Below are 14,897 nucleotides of genomic sequence, written 5' to 3'. Positions count from 1 at the left end.
CTGCTGATGCTGCTGATTAAGGAACCACAATTTGAGAATCACTGGGGTAGTTTTTAAAACATTGACAAGACTTAGTTTCTGGCCCCATAGTGCAGGCAACCAGATCTAAAACATTGGTAACTTCTCCTGGGTAGATGCCATCTTATGAATGTTCCTGATAGCTAGTTAACTAGCCTGTCTCTGGACACGGTTCTGTCTTGGGGAATATCTTCTAACTATTGGCGAGAGTTGAGTTATTTATATTATCAATAAGCCAGATCTATCCTGATCTTATTAATATCAGAAACTGTTTAATAAATTCCAGATTTTCACCTTTATTACTTGCTGTTTTATGTCATAAGAGTAGGCAGTCCTATTACTTTCTAAAAAATACGATCTAGCTTCTTTCTGCAAGTTAATTACAATGTCTAAAATTACAAGTGGTCTTTTCCAAAATAATGCCTTTCTTTCCACTTGAATTCTCATCAGTCTTTTGACTTTCCAGCATTCAAAGCAGATGCTATCACTTCTGCATCAATAAGAGCGGGTATCAGATGAAAGTTCCTTGCCCGTTTCAACCCACTTATTTTTCCAGCTCTTCACAGAGTTTTCCAATTGGTTGCAATTTTAAAATGCTGTCCTTGTCTCTATTTCTTCCCTCTCCTTGCTGGCAGTTATTGCTTGCCTGACATAAGCAATACTCAGTATATTTTGTCTTGACTGACAGAATCTGACTGAATAATTGTCTCTTTCCAAAGCTGGTTTGTCCTCCCAAATTTCTTTCACTGTTCTCTATCCCTTTGCTGTGGTCTGAATGTCTGTGTTGTTGCAAAATTTATATGTTAAAATTTTAACCCCCAAGGTGATGGTATTAAGAGGTGGGCCTTCTGAGAGATGATAAGGTCATGACAGCCCACTCTCATCAATGTGATTAGCACTCTTTTAAGAGACTTGAAGGAGCTTATTCACCCCTTCTGTCACGTGAGGCCACATCCAGAAGGTGCCTTCCAAGAGCCAGGAAACAGGTCCTCAACAGACACCAAATCTCCCAGCTCCCTGATCTGGGATTTCCCAGCCTCCAGAACTGTGAGAAATAAATGTTTGCTTTTTGAAGCCACCCAGTCCAAGCTATTTTGTTACAGAAGCCTAAATGGACTAAGGACGTCCTCCAAGCAAGTGATTCTTAACCTGTTAGAGTGGTGCTGTCCAATAGAAATATAATTTAAGCCACAAATGCAAGCCACTTATATATTAATTAAAAATTTTCTAGTAGTTACGTTAAAAGCTAAAAAGAAACATGTTAAAATGATTTTATAATACATTTTATTTAACCCAATATATCCCAAACATTCTAATTTCAGTATGTAATAAATATGGAGCTATTAATGCCAAGCCTTCAAATTTTGGTGTGTTTGACACAGCACATCTTAATTTGTACTCGCCGTATTTCAATAGCCACGTGTGGCTAGTGGCTTACATGTAGGACAGTGCGGTTTTAGAGCCTCTGCATTCTCAGAATTTCTTCCTCCAGAGTAAAGCAGTGAAGTTCACAGTATTTGATAAACTCTGTCGGGGGTTCTTGGGACAGCCCCTGAAGCCCATTCTTGGAGCTCTGGTAAAGATTTCTTGCTCTTAAGATCCCTCAAGCTCCAAAAGGATACGATGTTCCTGTCTCCAGCAAACAACAATAAAGTAGCCTTTGCTTTTGTGGAACACATGTGGAGCATCCTGGCCAATGAGAGCATTGAAGCATGATGCTTCTCCTCCTGCCTCTGGGGTCTCAGTGCTAGCACCCCAACACGGTTGCGCCTTACACTCTCCCTGTTCTTACTTCACCTACAATTGCTACAGATGTGGAGGAAGAAAGAAAATAAAAAGAATAAAAATAATTAGAACGAATAGAGACTTCTTGTTCTAGCCTACCAGATTAACCAGCATGGCCTGTGCTAGGTGTTCTTTGTATTTGTGACAGGGGTTTACGGATAAGTAAGAAAGAGGATTTGTACTTAAATATCAGAAATATTCTAATGCTTGGCCGGTTATACTGTTCATGCTTTTATCTCTTACATTGTCCTTCTCCAAATCATTTGTCCTCTGGTGAATCTTGACAAAGCGCCTGCACAAAATTAACAGGCAAGCAAAGCCTGGATGAGCAAAATTGATTTGCCTATAATCTGTTTGTGAAGAGATCAGGATGTGGTTGAAGTGATTTTAATTTCAGAGCCCAAGTCGCTAGTCTGTCTTTTCGTCAGGCAATTAGTTCCACTGACTGGGCAAGAATGCCATGATGCAAAGTGCCCAGAGGAACCAGGCAGATGGAAAAGGCATATCCTTTTTTTGTTCCTTGGAGCATTCCCCGTGCCAGGCCTCTTTTGTCTCTCTCATTTATTTTGGGTAAAATTCCCTGCTTGACACTAGGCTCTCTGACTTTGCTGGGGCACAGGGCTGTGAAATAAGTGACCAAAAGGACAGGCCCGAGGGCCACAACTGTAGGTGAAAGTTCTAGATGAGGACCTCGAGGGAGGTGAGCAGTAGAGGAAATTCTGACAGCAGTTACTACTTCTGGCCTGTCCAGCTGTGCATTGAGATCTTCACACACGGTATTTCATTTTATTTCTTTCAACAATCCCAAATGATACTAATATTCTCATTTTGCTGCTAATGAAAGTGAGGGGCAGAGAGAGGTTAGTCATTTGCCAAAGTTCCATCTCTAAGAAGTGCAGAGTCAAGGTTGAAGCATGGTGCTCTTCGTCCCTGGACTGTGCTGGCCACTCAGGAACCTACAGAAGCCATTGTAGACTTTGGGAAAGGAAAGTGTGTGGATAAAGAGGCAGGACAACTGTAATCTTAATACGGTGCTCCCACCCACTCAGGCAGGGTCTTTGTCTTCCTCCCTTAATTATTCTTCATACCTGACTGAATGTGGCTCATCTAAGGCACAACATAGGCACATGGGAGGCACAGCCGTATTTGACCAGTGACTGACATACATTATCCTGTCTGATTCTCGTAATGACCATGAGCAGTAACAAGGAAAGGTATTATGATCTTTATTTATGACTACTTTACCTGAATTAAAGGGACTATCTCACATTCCCAAAGCTGATTTAAATAAATTTCTGAGTTGTTTTAATTGTCAGGGTGACAGTTTACCTATAAAGGTTGCAGCTCTTGGAGGCAGGGATCATTTCCTATATACTTTTGTATCCCTCTCTACAGCACAGAGAACATTTCTATGAGCACAGAAAGTTCTATCAGACAGTGCTACTCTAGAGGCCAGCAAGGACCAATTGGTAACAGTTTAACACACTACCCTACTTCAAAGCCAGAGGTTAGAAGTTAATAATTTTTGAATGAATAAATGAATGAATAGCATAATGGAAGTGTCTTCTTAATATAGACTGAGCTAATTACGGTGATCACTCATAGGCCGAATTAGTGCTTTCCAGGGTAGCTGACTCAATTTTTCACAATGAATCACAAAAAGAGCAAAACAACTCATTTCTTAAAGAGGTCAAAGTGCAATTTTAAATGTCATATTAAGTAATGGCAAGATGCTACAGTGGGTTAGCAGTGATTACTACTATTTAACAGCCATTTAAAAACAAGGCAAGCGTAATGTTTGCACCAATATGGCATTTAAATAGTCAAAACCAATAGTCAAAACTACTCTACTTTGATAATGAATTAATTTGTAATTACTAATAACATATTTCATTTACTTTATAGCATTTTTCATGAAGCTTGAACTGTGTCATTGTTATTATTTTAGTTAATATCATATTATCTATCTATGCCAGGAGACTGGCATTGCCTTTTAAAAAATGACAGAGAAATCAAAGGCCTGACACATTAAGGTTTTCATTTACCACGATGCCCAGCCAGTGATGTTCTGTGATATTCTGAGTTGTCTTTTCTTACCTTGTGATTGTCTCAGCAACACTTCTAGGTACACTCGAATAAAAACAAATAGCAAAGCAGATGCCACAAAGGCTAGGCTTCTTGCACCAGATTTCCCACAGAGTGCAGAATATCTTAACTTGCTAGATGCTCTACCCAGCCTCTATGGGAAGAAGTTTATCAGTTCAGCATATTGGTGTTTTGTGGAAACACGAGAAAGGCTGTGACACATCTAGTTCCTTTCAGTCCCTCCTTTAGCCAGTCTCATCTATAAGAATGCCTGTCCTTAACTAAGACTAAGTTAATACAGTTTGGGTGGGGGGCCATATCTCCAGTGTAAAGCCACCCATTCATTCATTTACCACGTGTCTATAAGTGCTAGGCACTGGGGACACAATGATGAATGCCACACAGTCCCTGCTGTCAAGCAGCTCATGGTCTACTGGTAACTCAGACCAGTAGCTCAACAACCACCATGGAGGGTGATCAGCACTCAGTGGGGGTAAGCAGAGACTGCCAAGGAAGCCACGTTGTACAGGGTGGGAGATAAGAAAGGACTTCCCAGAAAAATAGCAATAAATAATGTCATGAAGCCTAGATAAAGGTTTTCCAGGTGATGACGGGGAGAGAGAGAGAATGAGAACGAGAAAGAGAATGTGGCTTGATTGAGCCTGTGGGGAGAAGTATAGTGTCATCGAAGGATAGAGATTTCAGGAGGCCACAAAGGGTAGTGAGGTGGAATGAGGCTCTAGAGCTGTGCTGTCCGATATAGTAGCCAATAGCCATATTTGGCTACTTATTTATTTTAGAGGTACGGTCTTGTCGTGTTGCCTGGACAACTTGGCTGGAATTCAATGACACAATCATAGCTCACTGCAGTCTTGAGCTTCTGGCCTCAAGTGATCCTCCTGCCATGGCTTCCCAAAGCACTGGAATTACCAATGTGAGCCACTATGCCTGGCTGTGCATTTGGCTATTTAAGAGAATGAAAATTAAATACAAATAGAAATGCAGTTCCTCAATTGTACTCAATTGTTCCACATTGAAACTGCTCAATAGCCACTTGTGGATACTATATTGGACCACACAGATATGAAATATTTCCTTAATCACAGAGAGTTCTACTGGACATTGCTGCTCTAGAGGCTGGCAGGGGCCAGTCAATGAGGAGCTTTGAATGACATGCCAAGGTGTTTGGACCTTATCCTGAGGATAATAAGATGCCCCTGAAGCATTTGATATAAGGGAGTAGAATGATTAAATCTATGTGTTTAGAAAAGCCACTCTATAGGTCAGATTAGAGAGAGGCAAGGCTAGGAATTAGAGATATCAGTGAAGAAAGTATTGGGTTAAGCAGAGCAAGAGATGATGGGGGCCTTGTATGGGTAGAATAGGAGAGAAGTATATGGACTCAAGAAATTTTAAGAAATAGAATCAATAGGACATATTAAACAATATGGAACAATATCTAAACAGATGTGGAGGATGAGAAGGCAGAGGTGAGGTTGATCCCTGGCTTAGGCAGCTAGTGAATAATGGTATCATTAACATAGACAGGGAACAAGGCAGATGAAAGGAACAGGTCTGGGGAGGAGTGATGATAAATTCAACTTTGTTTTTGCTATATTTGAGGTATACAAGGAGGCATCCAAGGCAGCTGCAGAAGACATCTGAATAGTCAGAGCTAAAGCTCAAAGGACAAATCTAGGCTGGAGATTAAGATTTTGATGTCATCACCATATGGATGACAGTTGAAGCCATGGGAGTGGAGGAGCTTCCCAAGGGAGAGAGAGTGTGGAATGAGATGCTAAGAAGGCCAAGGTCTAAACTCAGAGAACCTGATGGTGATAAGGTCAGCCTAGGAAGAAAAGCCAAGGTTAAGCGACCAGGGAGGTAGAAATAGAACCAAAAGAAAATAGTGGGATTCAAGCAAAGAGAGAGTATTTAGGAAAAAGGAGTGGTCATCGTGTCAAATGTGTCAGAGGGCACAATAAGATAAGGATTGAAAGAAATCAGTATGATTTTGCAAGAGAGAGGTTGATCATTGGGGAAAGCGCTTCCAGAGAATTGGTGAGGGCAGAAGGTGCATTGCAGTGGGTTGAAGAATGAACGGGAGTTGAAGAAGTGACAGCAAATATAAACAACTCTTTCAGGATAGCTCATTCCTGTCCATATCCACTGTGCCATTTTCAAATGTCTACCTCATAGTAAAGATATTTGTAAACTATCTTACCCTCCAAACCACTCTAAGCTCATTAAAAGTACAGATGGGGATTCCATATTTTTACGCCTCATTGTTTCTAATGTGGGTTTTACATTTAGAAAATGCTCTGTTTAAATGTTTAATACATTTCCAACTTTTAAGTGTGTATCATTTTCACATGTTATTCTCTTAGACAACTTTTTTTTGATTGAGTAGGAAGAACTCAGTTTCAGTTGAGAAAAAGGTAAGTCCATAATTTAATCGACTCTTATAGTTTCAGGAAATTTTGTGAGTTGGGGGAGGGGAAATTTAAAAAAATCAGAAAACAGAACAAGGACAAATGTGTTTTAATAAAAAAATCTATTATGATTATTTACACCAATTCCTTGATAAGCATATAAATGTAAACTTTTATTGTTGGCATTATTTCACATATGATTTATCCAAATTCAGAGTTAATACTGTCATTTGAGTGTACAGGTAGTGAGAAAATTTTGTTATATTCACAGAATATACATACACGTGCATTCAAAATATGTCCCTCTCTAAGCCAGTGGTATAGACACTGTCCCATTGGCTCTGCCTCTGCCTCGCAGGTGTACGCTGGGATCAGTCACATCATCCACATGCTCCTCACTCTTCTTTTCCTTCAGGCTGTTGATGAACCTCAGGGTGATTTCATCCCATTCTTCAGGCAGCAGCATCAGCAGAAACCCAATGCAGATGATGATGGTAGCAGCCAGGCGGACAACATTGAATATCACCTCCTGCTTTAGGAGATCCACAGCTAGGAAAGAAAAATCAAGTCAGTCATTGCCTATGCCTGTTTCTAAGCTTTGAAAACAAGTCAGCAAGGTCCATGTTACTTCTAGAGATTTCCAAGAGTCTTCTTTATTCTTCCAAGTTAGTGTTTCCTTTTTCCATATTGCTAGGTTTGCTTTCCATTGCCTGTCTCTAAGTCATGCTTATCCTTCAAGGCTTAGCTCAAATTCCATGTAATCTGACTTACTTACCTCCCCAGTTTTCTCTCAGTACTTTTCCTCTGTACCCCTTTACCCTTCTCCAGTTTCACTGGACCATTGGAGATTTTTCAAATGAGCCAAACTTGTTAGTGTCTAAGACTTGTGCAGGCTGTTCTTTTTACAAATTTAATTGAGATGAAATTCATGTAACATAAAATTAACCATTTTAAAGTGGACTTAGGGGCACTTAGTATATTCACAATATTATGCAGCCACCACCTCTCTGTGGTCCCCAAATATCTCCATCACTTCAAAATAAGAGTCCATACCCATTAATTCCTCAGCTTCTTATCCCAACTCCCCAGCCCTTAGCAACCACCAATCTGCTTTTTTTCCCCCTATAGATTTGCCTATTCTAGTTATTTTATATAAATGGAGTCACATTCTCTGTGTCCTTTTGTGACTGGCTTCTTTCACTTAGCAAAATATTTTTGAGGTCCATCCATGTTGTAGCACGTGTCAGCACCTCATTCCTTCTTATGGCTGAATAACATTTCATTGCATCATAATTTGGTTATTCATTCAACTCCTGATGGACATTTAGGCTTCTCTACCTTTTTGCTATTGTGTATAGGGCTACTATGAACATTTGTGTATGAGGATATTTTTAATCTCTGTTTTCACCTTTTTGGGGTATACACTCAGGAGTGGAGTTGTTGGTCACACATGTACTGTTCTTTTTAGCACGAGCTGCCCTTCACTCCTCGTATCTCACTTCATCCAGCTAAACCTCTCCTTAGATCTCTCCCCTTAGGCTTCTTGCAGGAAGACTTTTGGATGCTCCTCCTATGTGCCCTCGCAGCATTCAGCACATACCTCTATTAAAGCAATTCTATGTTGCAATTACTCAATTTTTTTTTCCTTTTGTCTCTCTCTCAATGCTACATGGTCCTGAGGACAGGGACTGTGCCTTATTCAGGACCTGTCACTAGTGTTAGGACAGTTCCTGGTGTACACTAATTGCTCAGAAATTATTTGTCAGATGAATGAATGAACTTCCTTGACAACTCCACTCTGATATTCCTTTCCTCTGAATATCTTACAGCCACTGGAGTCTGTCTCACACAATTTGGCGTTTAATAATAAATTATTTTGTAGAGTTCCAAGTTGTTTCACGTAGGTTGGCCTTCTTTTACACATTCAGTCATAAGCATTTTAAGAGAATAATAATGTTTTTTTCTTTTTTGCAGCCCTGATCACATGATAAATGTTCAATAAACATTTGCTGATTGTCATGGAGGACAGAAAAGTGGCAACTCAAGACTCGAAATTATAAAATTTTAAAGGTAAAAGGACTGTGCAATCATCCAGGTAATCCATTTGCATTACTCGTTTCACTGGCAGGTTTCTCTAGAAATATCCTGGAAAAATAGCTTCTCTTGTCCCTGAGGTGAGTAAAATTGCTTTTTCCTTGTATCTATTCCAGAGGGCCACCTGCTCTGCCCCAGGAGAGCCTTCCGCCGCTCCCCATAGATTGTCTGAGGAGAAGCCAACCCCATGTACATCCTCTACACTTTCATTAGTGATGGTTACTTGAAAGTCCTATGCTGGGATGCCTTTTGTTTCCATAGGACTTCCTCTAAAAATACCACAAAATTAGGTTGTCAGGGAGATTACATGAAACCCAAATGATACATTTGGTATTTAATTCTAAAAGCACAACCAAGTAAAAACAGTGTTTTTTAGCTGCAAATTTTAAATCTGCTGCATAGTTATTCTGTTGTCTGCCACCTTCATGATATTTAAAAACATCTTCCCAGGCAAGGAACATAATTCACAATTTCTAGAAGGAACAACTCAGGACACAGAATAAACACAAGCAAGAGACTTGTAGTGGCCAGGATCTGCACATGTCACATGATACCTGTACCTGCATTTCCAGGAACGCTGAGCACTGTCCCGATGGAGATTAGGATTGGGTATGTCAGCACCACCCCAACATTCACCAGGATGTTGAAGGCTGTAAAATAGCAGAGGAAATACAAGATGAAGGAGAAATAATATGCTGGACTTTTTTCTTCTTATAGTAAATGAATCAATGTCTTTGCTACATGTGCCTTTTAAACTGTCTATACCTTTGATCCTCTAATTTTGGAGATGGATGCATGTGTATTCTACCTGAATAAGTCATTTTCTTCTTTCCTCCTCTGCCACTCTGTTTGCCTGAATCTTGCCAATAGGCTGGCAAAATGTATATGGAGCAAATACAAAGAGGTAAAATAATTGATTCACAGCACTGCTTATTAGCACTATAGAGGTAGGTTGGGGCCAGCCAGAGGTTAAAAGCAGGTGATTGATTGAAGATGGTGCCTCATCTCTTTAATGCTGTGCTATTTTGTGCCACATTCATGGACATTAAATGGCTCTGGTGTTACTGCATAAAGGAAGGTCTATCCAATGACAGCCTATGCTGTTTTATCTCCTCTCTCTGGAGGTCAGCATCATGTGGGCAAACAAGGGTGGGTTTAATGTAATTCACTGAATTCCAGAGACTGTCTCCACATCCTGATTTGTGTACAGATAATCTGAGGGCAGATCCACAGAACCAACTGAAGGAGTAGCTTCATGCTCTTCAATGAACACCTTTTGGACCCTTTGGTTAAATATAAAATTAGTTAAAATAATCATTTATCCACTTTAAAACTTACCAAAAACACGTTTTCAAAAAGAAAAAAAATTATAAATTACAAAGCATTATTCTAATAGAGTCCACTCAAATGTTTGTTTCAGGGGATAGAGAGATGAGTGTTAACAATTGTAAAAGGTCCTCAATTTAGAGATCGCCATGACAATGAGGCAAGCATGTTGCCTATATCTCTGTAGAACTAAAAAAAGTTCTAGAACCATTCCAATTAGGATGATGTATGTTCTTCTATTGTCATCTGTAATTCCCGCTTTAAGCCCACTGGGTCACTTGTGCTTGGTAGTTAGAAACAGTGAGTTTGACTTTTACAAGACTTGGGCTCCTTTATACTGTTCATACAACAGTGGCAAGCAAGGCAGAGGGTCCTCCTAAACTAATAACTGCTCCTCGTTCCTGACAAAGCTGCAACATAAATGAATATTCCAGCGCTTTGACACTCTCCTCAGACTCAGGGAGTCCAACATGGCAAATTCTTACAAATCAGGAATTTATTAAATACAGCACAGGCTCTGCTGAACTCCATAGTATGGGGCCTAGCCTGAGTTTAAGTGCAATTCAGACACACTAGGTGAAAGGATGAGGCTGACTTGCATTTGGGCTAATGCATTTCCTGAAAGATAGGTCAACCTGAGAGGAGTGAGGCAAAGTAAACGTAAGCAAACAAGAAACCATAGCCACAGGAGATGTGGGGTAGTTCGGGGTGCAGATTGATATGTATCTCTCAGACCTGTGTCTCAGCCTCGCCTCAGCCAGATCATGTCTGATTTCTATGGAGAAGAGAGGGATGGCAATAAACACTTAGCAATAGGAGCACTGAAGACTGTAAGATTCCGGGGTGTGTAACAGGCTGGAGGGAGGCTATCTCCTCGATTGTCACAGCACAACTTTGGCACAGTGAACTCTGCAGTGCACTGGGGTGGACCTGGTGGAGCAGCTGCAGTGCTGCTTGGCACTGTACCCAGTGGAGTGTGGAGCTCATACTGCTTGGTGGCGAATGCTAGTGTTCAGCTAGCACAGGTGGCGTCCAGCCTCTGCAGGCTTGCTTAGGAGCATGTATTGGATACGCCAAGGAGTATATGTTGGTGGAGGGCTACTTTGCAGCAAGGTGAAAATCATGTGTGCAATGAGGAGGCTAAAGGCCGTCAAAATTTTAGTTAGGATTTTTCCCATTTATGTTGTTTTTGGCCAGAAAATAATCTAGGTGCTTTTAATGAGGATGGTTTGGTCTTACGGAAATATCGCTATTGATTTCTACTCAACTTAGCAGAGGTTAAGAGAGGTGCTAACCATATACTTTTGGCGTTGAAAAGTAGAACTCAAGGGACCAACAATTAATGCTTGATCCTTTTCTTGAGTGTTTTCTGTCGAAGACCTCCCCTGAGTCTGAGGGGCTGAGCCAGCATAGAAAAAGATGACCCAATCAATACTCTTGCAGGGATGAAAATAAGAACATTTTGCTCCCAGGAATTGCAGTGCTGCTACTATTTCAAATTATATCACCTCAGTAAAGAAGGTCAGTTGAGGGTTGATGGATGTTCTGCAGGTTGAGCATTGTGGGAAAATGTGGAGTGGGCAGAGGGAGTTGACCTCTGAGTAGCACGTGGAAATAGGAGCAGCATGAAAAGGATTTGATTCTGAGTAAACAGCCACCAAGTCATTGGGTTGTTGCTGTTTTTTGACTGCTTGGTGAGAGAAGAGCAGCCTTGTTATTTTTCAGGCTCCTCTCACATCAAGTGACAACAGCAGCACAGCTTAAAAGTCAGATCCCAGAGTTCAGGTAAAGCAGCCAGCCTCAGAGTTATAGGAAGCTGGCAATGAAGACATTACAAGGACTCCAGGTGACTTTTTCTTGGCCATTAACTAGGCACTGTCTACTCAGCGAGGATCACCAAGCCCAGTGCATGCTGCTGTCTCTCTACTGGCAACGTCTTCCTATCACAAATCCATCCTCCATTCTCAGCCAGAGTGAGCTGTTTCATATACAGATATGAGCCTATCACCAACCTGCTTAAATATTATTAAGTGGACTTTAAATCCAAACACCCCAAAATGGCTTTCCAGGCTCTTCCCAATCTGCTTCCCTCTTAAATAGCATCCCCCTCCCTCCCTCCTTCCCTCCCTCCCTTCCTCCCTTCCTTCCTTCCGAACTCAGTGCTCCCACCAGCTTGAACCACTCTGAGTTCTTTGAATGCACCATCTACTCCCTAACCTCTGCCCAACACACCATGGCACATATGGAACATTATAACATGATACAGTGCATTAGAAAGAACGAATGAGGCTGAAGAAGAAGAATGGATTCAAGGCCAGTGGTATACAGAGAGGCCTGGGCTTCCAGTGCACACCTTAACTCATGGGAGGCATACTAGTTGGACAGCTTGAACCTAATCAACCAGTAGCTTGCAAAGAACCTTCTAAACATGACCAACGACATTGAACAACGTAAGTTTGGGAACTAGAGCACAGAGTTACCCAAGGAAATAATCCTATGATGATAATATAACTAGCCAAATAAAGATTGACTGATATAGGGAATGGAAGGCAAAACCCGAGGCCACTTACCCAGCCACAGCCCTGCCATCCCACAGAGACAGCCCCACGGCAGAGCTGCAAAAGAGGACCAGTGCTCCACCTTGGTGAAATACAAGATGACTGGGGTGAAGGAGATGAAGATCAAATTGAAGAAACCCAAGGTGGAGACAAAGTGTGCGGCTTCCCCAAAGTTGGCACTTCCGAGAAACATTTTAAACAAGACCTGGAATGAGAAAGAAACTCTACAGCCACACAGAGACTTAGCCAGAGCAGAAAGGTAAGTCTTATTGTTCTATACTGTGAGCTAACTGGCCCAGAGTTTATTCTCCGTTTCTTCTTGCCCTGAAATCTTCACAGCACTAGATGGGCTGTTGAGATAAGGAATTAAAATACTCTATAGCCTTCATATGAAATAGCAAATGTCATAAAATGAGTTTCTTATGGTGCTGAAAGCTGCCGGTACTGTGCATTGTGTTTAGTGCCACCACCAGTGATGGGTATCGGGCGAATGATAAATAAGAGTCCAGACAAGCCCAGAAAAATCTTCTAGGATTGACAGGCCATTAATCCTTACCTTAAAGCATGGGATTTGTTTTATCCTTATTTTGATAGATACTGAAAACTAAATTGGACAGAGATACCCTGTCATTATGTTGTTGAGAGAAATAATATTTATGCCTTGGATTTATAAGCAGTTTTCTTTGTGAGCTCAAAATGACTTCACAAATATGGTGCTTGTTCCCCAGATTTAAAAAGTTTTTATATATTATAAACCTGTGTGCAGATGAAGATGGCAAGGAGAAGCAAATGGCTAACATAAAATCACATAACAGGTTACAGAGAAAGCCAGGGGTATAGTCCATATTTCTTAGCTTCTTAAGCCCACCACTCCCTATACTAATCCTGTAACAACACAAAGTGAAGCAGATCTCTTCTGCCTGGAATTATATTATGCTGCAGATATGATTTGGTGCATGTCAGCAAATATTACCACTCTCAGAATGAATGCATTCTGTGACCTGGTCAGGGGAAATCCCTCTGTAAGAGAGCCATTCTGGTCATATAGCAATCCCAGGTACTGCTTCTAATTTCAACTGAACTAATTATTTTTTTCTGTTGAAAGACTTAATCAAAAGAATTTGAGCACGTGGTAGTCTTTGGTCACATCAGACATCTTGGTGGATCTCAGTTGGGGAGCAAGTTAGACAGTAATGGCCATTGAGTGAACATTTGTCAAGCTTGTCACACAGAATCAATGGGCCAAGAAATGTCCATATAGAAATAGACTTCATGCCCTCTGAGACACAGCGTTGGTTAATAATCAGAACAGGCTTCCAGGAGGGACGAAAGGGGTATTATCTGCCTTTCAGAGAGTGTTTTCTCATTGAAACACCAAGAGAGGTGAAATTGGAACAGTTCTTTAATACATCCAGAAAGTTGACTTTTAAAAGTAGAACTTTGGGGCGGGGAGTTCTGTTGATGTCTGTTAGGTCCGCTTGGTGCAGAGCTGAGTTCAATTCCTGGGTATCCGTGTTAACTTTCTGTCTCGTTGATCTGTCTAATGTTGACAGTGGGGTGTTAAAGTCTCCCATTATTATTGTTTGGGAGTCTAGGTCTCTTTGTAGGTCACTCAGGACTTGCTTTATGAATCTGGGTAGAGCTTTGGGGAATAACATTTTAGATCTGCTCTCTTAGTTCTCACTTCTGAAGTCAGGTGCAATGACTCTGAATAAAATTTTCTTTGATGACAGGGAACTCCAGTGGAGAAAAAAATGGTGGGTACATATAGCAGACTTAGAGCATCCATCGGAGAGAAAAAGAGGTTCTTCATTTTGCTAGTAACACGAGCTCCTGTGGCATGGGGTTGATATGTGCCAAACAGCTCTCTAGTGACAGCTTATTTCTAACACCTCTTTTGAGTTAAAATAATGACCACAGATAATTAAATTAAAAAACAGGGAGAGAAGATGCCTTTCTAATGTTCCTGCTATAACTGCCTGATACATGAGGGATTAGGGCATAGCACATGGGCTAAGAAGTCGGCTAGTCCAGAGTTTAAGTCTTGGCGCTATCACTATTTGGCTGTATGATTGGGGTAAGTTATTTAATCTTTCAAAGCCTCAGTTTCCTCATCTGGAAAGTGGAAATAAGTATTTATGCCTCATAAGGTTGTATTAACACGGGCAAAATTTTCAAGCAGTTACCTATCACATAAGAAGTACTTAATTTACTTACTATTATTTCAACACATCTATTTTCTTTCTAATCAATGTTTTCATCGTACTTTCTTACTTTAGTACTCAAGTCTAAGTTATGGGTGACAGTGGCTTACAAAAGAAAGTGCACAACATACCTTATATAATGCAGATGTAGAGGCTGAGCCCACTGCAAATGCCACTCCTATGATGGAATCAGCGTGGAAATTATCTGCATATGCCATCATGACGATGCCGGTAATTGCCATTATTGCAGCAACTATCTGTCAAATAGGATGCAAAGAAATAGAAAAGCGATGCTTCTGTGTCCTAGAGTAGGCAATTCAAGACTTCATAAAAGCTACTGAGTACTTACTTAAACCTAATTACCTTTTGTACATCACTTTTTAAACGTAGGAAGG

General features: G+C 40.8%; 1 protein-coding gene and 1 long non-coding RNA gene across 3 annotated transcripts in view; one reads left to right on the top strand and one right to left on the bottom strand.

Moving 5' to 3' along the window:
• Positions 1-6,412: 6,412 nt before the first annotated feature.
• SLC35F4 (solute carrier family 35 member F4) overlaps positions 6,413-14,897 on the bottom strand; it is a 310,750-nt gene continuing 302,265 nt past the window's right edge. For both annotated transcript variants that reach the window (XM_058429823.1, XM_058429822.1), the window contains 4 exons: positions 14,634-14,759; positions 12,311-12,503; positions 8,975-9,064; positions 6,413-6,869 (listed from right to left, as the gene is read on the bottom strand). In XM_058429823.1, coding sequence (XP_058285806.1) covers positions 6,628-6,869; positions 8,975-9,064; positions 12,311-12,503; positions 14,634-14,759 — 651 coding nt within the window. In that variant the 3' untranslated portion in view covers positions 6,413-6,627. The remainder of the gene's footprint in view (positions 6,870-8,974; positions 9,065-12,310; positions 12,504-14,633; positions 14,760-14,897) is intronic.
• Positions 10,828-12,544, top strand: LOC131381561 (uncharacterized). The gene is made up of 3 exons (XR_009210382.1): positions 10,828-11,261; positions 11,613-12,190; positions 12,337-12,544. It is a non-coding gene; the product is annotated as an uncharacterized LOC131381561 (long non-coding RNA).

This window comes from Hylobates moloch, unplaced genomic scaffold, assembly GCF_009828535.3.
Source record: "Hylobates moloch isolate HMO894 unplaced genomic scaffold, HMol_V3 SCAFFOLD_16, whole genome shotgun sequence".
Classification (NCBI taxonomy): Eukaryota; Metazoa; Chordata; class Mammalia; order Primates; family Hylobatidae; genus Hylobates; species Hylobates moloch.
This window is presented reverse-complemented; position numbering and strand designations above follow the sequence as displayed.